Raw genomic sequence first — 9,383 nt, forward strand, 5'->3', positions numbered from 1 at the left:
AATCAGTTGGCTTAAATGACAGAAATGTATTTCCTCACAGTTCTGGAGGCCTGGAAGTCCGAGATCAAGTGCCAGTGCGTTGGTTCCTTTTGCAGGATCTGAGGAAAGAATGTGGCCCTGGCTTCTCTCCTTGGCTTGTCGATGTTGTGCTATTTCTCTTCACATCGTTTTTCTTATCTTGGTGTCTGATTCTCCCCTTCTCCTAAGGGCAACAGACCTACCAGATGAGGTCCCAGGCCTACCGTGCTACCCAGACTAGTTACACTTGCAACAACTCTGTCTCCAAACACGCACATTCTCGGGTATGTTACAGTTAGGACTTCAATCCTGGGCAGGGGACAATTTAACCCGTAATAGCCATTGTCACCTTGCTGACCCAGGAGATGAGATAGTGCAACCCAAGGGGCCTGTGACGGCTATGGCACCCAAGCAGGCCTCGTTGACCGAGTTCTTGTCTAAGGGTTCTTCCTCCCACTTACCCAGTCACTGGAAGGGAAGGAGTTAACTGCCCAGCACAGACACAGGCACTCAGTGCTCTCCTCACCCATGCCCTACGCAGAGGCTTCTGCTCCTGCGCAGGAAGGTAACGCCTTCTGGCCCTGTTCTCACCCCTGCCGTCTCCTTCACAGGCACACTGGCTGGTGACAGCCCAGCAGGTGACACCAGCAGATGCAGGCCCCACTGCCAACCAGACAAGCCCAGTCTGGGAGGCCTCTTCTGCCCCAGACTGCTGTCTTGCTTCTGAACAAGGTCACAGACCTGGCCTACACAGCTGCTGCCGGTTCTGCTGGGGTCGAGGGGCAGAGCCCGAGTAGGACAGCACCATCGCTCCCAGGCCGGCCCCCAGTAGATACCCTGGGGTCAGCCACACACACCCCGCACACACAGCAACACACACACACCCTGTTTCTCTTCTGGGAAAACTGAGATGGCCCACGATGTAGGAAAACAGCCCAGGGCCCAATTGCTAAGTCTATTTTGGACCATGTCCAGTGAAAGCTCCCTGCCCAGAGGCCTTGGCAAGTCTGGCTACATTGACACTCATGGGGCATGTTCCCAGAACCGCCCCGGCTCTCCTCTGGCACGGCCCTGCTCTTGCCTGGACACCCACAGCGGGGTCTGTGCTCCTGGGGCTACGTGACCCAAGGGAGGTGACTTCAAAGGCTTTAACCAGCAGCTCTTTCCTCTGGGGAAAAGGCAATATGCTTTTTTTTTTTTTTTGGATACTTTGATTTTTATTGCCAGAGAGCATATGTACTTCCCAGAGAGACAGGAGAGAGGGAGACAGGGAGAAAGCAGCCCTCAATGGGGCATGGTCACTCCACAGTCCCTTCTCCTCCATTTTGCCACCAGTCAGGATTTGGGGCACACACATACACACGCCTGGCATGCTTTCAAACCACCAGGGCAGGATTCAAACCGTAGTCAGCCATGTGGGACCTGGCTCCCTTAACCATGGAGCTAAGGACTTTTTTTTTCTTAAGATAGAACTCTGAAAGACCTAGAAACCTTCCACATGGAAGAAGAGACATGCCAGACCCCCAGGGCAGCAGCAGGAGGTCCAGCCCATGCCTGGGAGGAAGCTTTGGAGCAGGGCCTGCCCACAGGCCTGTGCAAGCCTCCCGCGGGTCAGAGCTACCCTAAGTGGTGTGACTACCTGAGCCGCCTGCCACTGCCCCTTCCCACAGCAGCTGCTTCCGGATGAGAGACGGGGGCCTGGGAGGCAGAAGCAGCCACTGTCTGTGAGAGATGGGGGGCGCACAGCGCCCCCTGCAGCCCCAAGCCTGAGCCACATCAGAGAACACGCCTCTCCGCCCACAGGCTGCCCAATCATTAACCATCGCAACAGCAGGGTCTTTCCCTGCGTTGGGTCGGGCACATCAAATAGTAAATAACACTTTATTTCATTTACAGAGACCCTGGGGCCAAAGGTGTGTTGGGAAAACAGCACGCAGTGAGGAGGCCGAGAAGCCTGCTCTAAATACAGGGTGTGCTCGGCCGGCTGTGCTGGGGGTCGGGCGGTGGGAGACTGAGGGGGTGGGCGGGCTGAGAGGGGCATGGCCCCGTGTCCCTCTGGGCTGGGACAGACTCCCCTGGAGACAGCCGCAGCCCCCACACCACAGCGAGGAGCCAAGACGCCCTGCGAAATGCACTGCGCGGAAGCGCGGTTCCCCTTCCAATCCGGCAGCAGGTGCACGTCTGTGGCTGGTGAGGGGTCCTTCGCGGTCTGGTGGTGGGTGGCCGGTGGGACACGCTGGTGGCAGAGGCTGCCCGCCCCACACCCCACAGGCTGGGTCAGTAGAATCACAAGTCCCAAGACCTGACAAACGGAAGTCCATAGTGGGTCCTGGCGTTCTTGGCCACCCACAAACCTACACGGTGTGCGTGGTGCGGCCGTGTCCTGCTCGCAGCTCCTACTTGTGCAAGTGGTGTGGGCACAGCACCGGGCAGGTCCTCGGGTGCCAGGCGGGGCCCCCAGGGCCCAGAGCTACAGCAGCTTGACATAGTTCTGTGGAATCAGCCCCCGCTTGCCATTCAGGGTTCCTTCCAGCCAGCCGGGCTCCCTCGAAGTTTGTACTGAAAAAGAAGAGACATCACTTCTTAGCACCATGCCTCCGAAAAGCGGCTGCCCCACCGTTCTGGGCAGAGAACCCAGCCATGTTACAGGCTCTGCTCCCAGACTGGCCACCAGGACCCCATCTGTCTCCCACACAGCATCTACCTGGTCTCCCAGCTTCCAGGATCTGGCCCGGCTGAGACCAGGGAGTGGATGGCAGCACGAGGACCCTGTTGAGGCACCCCTGACCTCAGAATAAACACTTTTAAAAATGAAATTAGGGGGCCACCATGTGGCACCGTGGTTAAGGTGCTGGCTCCCACGTGGCCAACCACAGTTCGAGTTCTGAACCCCGAGGCCTGAAACTCATGCCGGGCACATGCGCATGCATGCCTAAAATCCTGAGAAAAGAAGGGAAGAGAAGGGACTGCAGTGTGGCCACCTTCCCGAGGGTAATTCCTCTCTGTCTCTCTGGCAAATGTAGGTGCCTTACAGGAAAAAAAAAAAAAAAATCTCAAAAATAAATTAAAATTAAGAAAATTGATTTCAGGTGTGATGGCAAGAACACATATTTCTATGCAAGTATTTTTTTCAAAAGCAAAACAGGGATCAACAGTTAGCATAATGGCTATGTCGCTGAACTCCCATGTAGTGGACCGTGGTTCACGTCCCGGACCCGGTGGCTTAAAACTCACTCCGGGCGCATATGTGTGTGTTCCCAAGATCCTGAGAGGAGAACAGAGGAGAAGGGATTGCGGTGTGGCCATCCCCCCTTGGGGGGTGATTTCTCGCTTTCTGTCTCTCTGTCTCTGTCTGTCTGGCGAGCGCACATGCCCTATAGCAAAAACCTCTCAAAAAAAAAAAAAGAAAGAAAACAAAGTGCCTCTTACCCATCATTCAGCCCGTGGATACTAACACAACCTCCATGTGTCAGGATTTATAGTCCCCTCCGAGGCCCCTTCAATCAGGTTACCCCCCTTGTACTCCCCTGTTGACACTCAGGACGCTAGTCCTTTTCTGTATCTTTCTGAACCCACATGCCCTGCTCCACAAATAATCTTTAGAGGAGTTAAAAAAAAAAAAAAAAGGCATCTTGGTTCCCATTTCATCACTACTTAAGTAACTCTCCAAGTTGAAAGTTGCGTGGAATATGACTGTGTGGTTGCACCGAATGCAAATTTAACGAACACTCAAGCCAATGAAAATAACCCTCAATAACTCAGTCCCGATCAACCAGTCATTTCTATTTTAATGGCTAAACTGGAAATGGTGGGAACAGGTAATAACTGAAGAGAGTGGAAAGCCCTGGGGGCTCCCAGCTCCCACCCCAAAGTCACCTGTGACTGCAGTGGTCTCAGTGGCCAGCTCGAACCACCGCACCAGCAGCGCTGTGTGACCGAGGTCTCTGCGGCTGGGCAGCCTGCACAGGCCTCCACAGCTGAGTGGAGGCCAGACAGGGCCAGTCTCAGGAAGGTGCGAGGATTGAATCCAGGCACTTGGTCTCCAGAACTGGCACTCCTCCCCACCCTCCAGCCACCGTGTTCAGCAGATTGCCTTTCCAGCCCCACCTGATCACAGCCAGTGCGACACCAGGCCCCTGGCCAATCAGTGGGCCCACGGCACCCCAGGTCCAAAGAGAGGAAGCCAGGGAGTCAAAGGAGCCAAGAGAGAACTGGGACTCACCCGACAGCACCTGCTCTCCTCAGGAGGAAAACGCTCTTCTCATTTAGGTTCTTTTTAGGAGAAACTTCAGAAATCACCATTATTTTGCCAGCTGTCACTGAGATGCCCAGTGGTTGGACTCTCAGTATTTCTGGAAGCCCAATCTCTGGCTGTAGGACCTCAGGCTCTTGTGACAGTCCCCAGCAGATGGCCCATGGCAGCGAGACCTCGTCTCCAGCCCTGTCTGCATACACCTGCTGCAGCTCTGTGCACGGGGGAGCACAAATGCCAGCCAAGGCCACAAGCGCTATCCATTTAGCGACAGCCACCTCAGGGGCAGGGGTGGGTCCCGATGCTCCAAGGCCGCTCTGGCGGTCTGTTCTGTTGTCCACACGCACCTTCCCTGTGGGCTACATTGCATCCAGGAGCCATGCTCGCCCTCGGCCACGGTACCCCACAAGCCATGTTCTGGGAGAGGACCGGCCAGGAGCAGGATGGGTGTGAGGCCAGCGACCCTGCCGTAGCGGGTGCTCGCCAACCTGAGAGAAGCTTGAGGCAGTGAACTAGGGACAGCTCCTCCAGGCTCCCTGATGCCAGGCCACAGTCCCCGGGAGGGACAGAGCCTGCAGGAGCTCAGTAAGTACTCCTGTGTGGCCCAGGAGCCCGCAGAGAGTCACTCAGCAAGCCTTGCGAGCACTCCCCATGTGCCAGGGCCCTGGGAGGGCCCGAGCCACAAGCCCTGTCCAGCCCCTTCACAGCCGTGGAAGGCCTTGGCAGGCCGTGGCAGGCTGCACTGCCTCAGAGACTCAGGTCACGCCAGCCCTGCTGCTGCAGTGCTTTTGTGACTGGAGTAAGACGCATGTGCAGTTCAGTGCTTTCAACACTGGAGAGCATCCTTCAGTGGCACCACACGCATCTGTGGCGTGTACCAGGGCACCATCCCGTTCCAGAACTGTGTGGTGTTCCCAAACGGAAACTCTATACCTGGAAGCAAGAACTTCCCAGCCCGCTCTCCTCCAGCTCTGGGTAACGTCTCCTCTACTCCACGTCTCACAGAAAAGGAATTGACAATGTTTGTCCTTTGGTGACTAGCTTATCTCACTGGGACTATGGCTTTAAGGTCTGTGTTCTGGCATGTGCCAGAATTTCTGTGATGGCTGAATAATATTCTCCTGTAGATATAGTCAGCCATTTGTATTCTCAGGTTCTGCGCTGGAAGAGTCAACCCACCGTGGGTCAAAAACAAATAGGGGGAACCAGCAGTTAGCGTAATGGCTATGTCGCTAGACTCCCACGTAGTCGACTGCGGTTCGCGTCCCGGACCCAGTGGCTTAAAACTCACACCGGGCGCGTGTGCGTGCGTGCCCAAGATCCGAGAGGAGAATGGAGGAGAAGGGATTGCGGCGTGACCATCCCCTGTGGGGGGTGATTTCTCGCTGTCTCTAATGTCTCTCTCTGTCTGGCGAGTGCACGCGCCCTATAGTGACAATCTCTCCAAAAAAAAAAAAACCAAGTAGAAAAAAAATGGTTGCACCTGGATTAAACATGTATTGATTGTTTTTCCTGTCATTATACTCTGAACGAATAACTATGAAACTCTGTCAGGTATAAGTAATCTAGAGACCACTCAAGGGATACAGGAGAATGTGCGTGGGTCATATATAATCACTACACACCATGTTACGTAAGGGATTTGGGCATCATGGATGTTGGTCCCCACAGGGGCTCCTAGAATGGACCCTCACCATGGACACCAAGAGATGACTGTAGCACGTTTTGTTTATCCAGTCATCTGCTGGTAGACACTTGGGTTGCTCCCACCTTTTGGCTATTGTGGACAGTGTTTCCGTCAATGTGGACATACAACTATCTGCTCACCATTCTGCTTTCCATTTCAAATGGGATTTCTGGATCATACAGTAATTCTATGATTTTTATTTGTATTTATTATTATTATTTTTTTAGGTTTTTGTCATGGGCATGTACACTCACTGGAGAGCTACAGAGAGAGACAGAGGGGAAATGAGAAATCACCCACAGAGTAGACAGCAATGCCACAATCCCTTCTCCTCCGTTCTCCTCTGGGGATTTTGGGCATGTATGCACACACATCTGACATGACTTCTGAACCACTGGGTCTAGGACTTGAACCATGGTCAGTCATGTGGGAGTCCAGTGCCTTAAGCTCCATGCCACCTGCTGGCCCCTCTGTGATTAATTTTTTAACCACTGTACTGTCTCCCATAGTGGCTGCACCATTTTATATTTCTCACAGCAACACACAAAGGTTCTTGTTTCTCCACCACATCCTCCCCAACACTTGTTAATTTCCTTTTTCTTTCTTTCTTTCCTTTTTTTAAATAATGGCCACTCTCATGTGATGTGGTTGTGTCATGTCATCAGGATTTACTGTCCATAACAAAAAGGACACTGGAGCTAGTGAGAGTAATTTGCAAAGTTACCTCTAGAACAGAATCTGAACTCAGTTTTGTTTTGTGTGTGTGTGTGTGGTTTTGTTTTTTCTTTCTTTTTTTTTTTTAAGCACACTGTAAAGTATGTGACAAATATTTAAGTCACTGAAGGGCAACCATAGCACAGTGAACACCAGGAACCCACACTCAGCCTAAGAACTGCACCCTCATCTGTTGGCCCTGCCTCAATTTCACCACATAAGTACATATCTCTAATAATAGACTGTTCATTTTGCTAATTCTGAGTTGAGCCAGAATCGCATTATGTACAGCCACCCGATCCACATTTTTTTTTTTCCCAAGATTCCTGCACGTTAGGAATGTATCTAATAATAAAACTATTGGGTTGTGGGGTCTATACACCATCAACTGTACAAGAGGATGCCAATTTATTTTCCAAGGATTGTTCTATTTGAGACTTTTAAGTTTAATCATCAGAGGTTTTCAAGGATCACTCCGGACCACACGTGCCCTCCCTGTAATGGAGAGATCACATCTCCACACGGAAGTCAACAGAGCCTGAGACCTGCAGGTTGCCAGCCTGGCCACCAAGAACAGGTCAGATCCTGGCCATCCTCCAGCCCAGCGGGCAGGCCTGGGCAGGGTAGCCACTTCCCATTCCACTCGTGGGTCTGGCAGCTGCAGAGAATGCAGGTCACCAGAGACCCAGAGCAAAGAAAAATGTCCCTGTGATGGTCACAGGAGCATTAGCTGTCCTGCTACGTTACAGACCCTGACCTCCCTGGAGGAATAGAGTAGGCCTCTCCTAAAACTGCGGCTAGGGGGTCACTGCATTAACCGTGGACACGAATCTCAGCCCAGAACTGAGCTGTGAAGCCCACGCCCCCACATAAGAGTAAAGAACAAGGGTGATGATCAAGCTGTGTGATTACCAAAGGCCCTGTCTCCTCTATACTCTGGCTTAGAAGTCCTCACTTTCTACAGTCCAAACCATGCTCACTGCTGACCAGCAGCCAAGGGTCACTCTGACCTGGATTCTGTTTACCCCAAAGGCCACTAAATGCCATGAACTGATTTACTTCATTGCCCATATGAGGTATGAAAAGGACTGTCCTGAGAAAGTATCCATGAACACTCGAAGATTCCACGTGGGTAAGTAAACCCAGGAGCAAGCTCTTGGGCATTTCAGGGATACTAAATCGCCGGTCTGCAGAAAAGGAGTGTTCCTGGTGACACTCCTGGGGGCTGGGCCATAAACAGTGGCCACTGGAGCACAGCCCGGCTCCACAGAAGCGAAGGCCGTGTGCCCTGCCAGCCTGTCTTGCTGTGTCAGTCACCAGAAGGGGGGACTCAGAGCTATTTGAGGACGGGCTTAGCCAAGCATGTTCTGAACAAGCACATGCTTTTAACCAGTTACGAGATCAACTGCACAGAGGTGAAAGTGTGTGCGCGCGCACACACACACACACACACACACACACACACACACACACACACACACACACACACACACACACACACACACACACACACACACACACACACACACACACACACACACACACACACACACACACACACACACACTCTAACAAAACCTACTTAAGGGACTTTAACTTACTGTGCCCTTTAGGAACTGTCCCTAAGAGACATCAAGTCTGATGGCAATTCTGAACGTCTTCCACCAGGCTTCTGTGCAGCACTCCAAAAGGAGGAGGGAGGCGTGCCCAGGACAAACAGCTCACACAAAACGAAATACTCCTGTATGGGTGTACAGAGAGGGTGGGGGCACATCACAGTGCATTTTCAAAGTAGCTGGACTCGGAGGGAAGAGCTGAGAAACTAACGAGACACCCTGGCTGTCTAGCCAGCAAAGTCCAGACAGAGCTGGACACCAGCACTCCAGAGCACAGGACGGGAGACATAGCTTGGCTCAGAACCTAGCCACGTCCACTGCAGACCACGATGCCCAATGCCCAGCGTGGCGTTGCAGTCGCCAACATCGCCCACGAGTAACCGTAGCATTCGGAGCCCCAGCCCCAGCAGCCACAGATACCATCCTGACACAACAGCAATCTTAGAGCTGTCTAAAGAAGAAGAGGAAGAGTATGATGGGTGGGGCACTTCAGGAAACTGTCTGGGCTCGGCTAGGGAGTGGAAAGGCAGAGTCTGATCTCAGATAAAATAACTGCAGAGCTTCCAACACACAGTGACCTACGATCAATCACGTGCCTCTCCAAAAACACACTGAGATCCTGGGGTGTGTGCATGTACATGTGTGTACGTGGGTACATACTTGCGTGTGTATGCACATGTACAAATGTGCACTCTCACTATGTTCAGGAAGACTCCTCCGAGTTATCTAGGAACTTTAGAGCTGGAGAAGTTAAGTCTCCTGGGAACCCACACTCAGCCTACGAGCTGCACGCAGACCTAGGTAAAGGCTATGCTTGTGGGCCCTGCCTCTTCCCTGGATCCACATCAGCAGATCCAGATCCGGTTTAGACAGTGATGTGTATTCCCATGGCTGTGTGCCCAGAAGAGGTATCCTATACTCAGGTGGGTCCACTGGGGTGGTGGGTTTAGGGTAAGCATATGATAGTCTGGCTATTGAGAGGTGAGAGCAGGTAAACTAAGAAGAAAGTTCTGGAAAACTGTTCTCATTTTTAAAAAATTATTTATTTAATTTTATTTATTATTATTTTAAAATTTGACCAGAGAGAAAGTGAGAA

At 52.3% G+C, this 9,383-nt stretch overlaps 1 protein-coding gene across 2 annotated transcripts in view; it reads right to left on the bottom strand.

Moving 5' to 3' along the window:
• Positions 1 to 1,811: 1,811 nt before the first annotated feature.
• ARHGAP10 (Rho GTPase activating protein 10) overlaps positions 1,812 to 9,383 on the bottom strand; it is a 366,526-nt gene continuing 358,954 nt past the window's right edge. Inside the window, exon 22 of one of the 2 annotated variants that reach the window (XM_027769930.1) lies at positions 1,812 to 2,577. In XM_027769930.1, coding sequence (XP_027625731.1) covers positions 2,489 to 2,577 — 89 coding nt within the window. In that variant the 3' untranslated portion in view covers positions 1,812 to 2,488. The remainder of the gene's footprint in view (positions 2,578 to 9,383) is intronic. The other variant, XM_006143418.3, reaches the window with a different exon arrangement.

The sequence above is a fragment of the Tupaia chinensis genome, unplaced genomic scaffold (assembly GCF_000334495.1).
Source record: "Tupaia chinensis unplaced genomic scaffold, TupChi_1.0 Scaffold000098_1, whole genome shotgun sequence".
Classification (NCBI taxonomy): domain Eukaryota; kingdom Metazoa; phylum Chordata; class Mammalia; order Scandentia; family Tupaiidae; genus Tupaia; species Tupaia belangeri.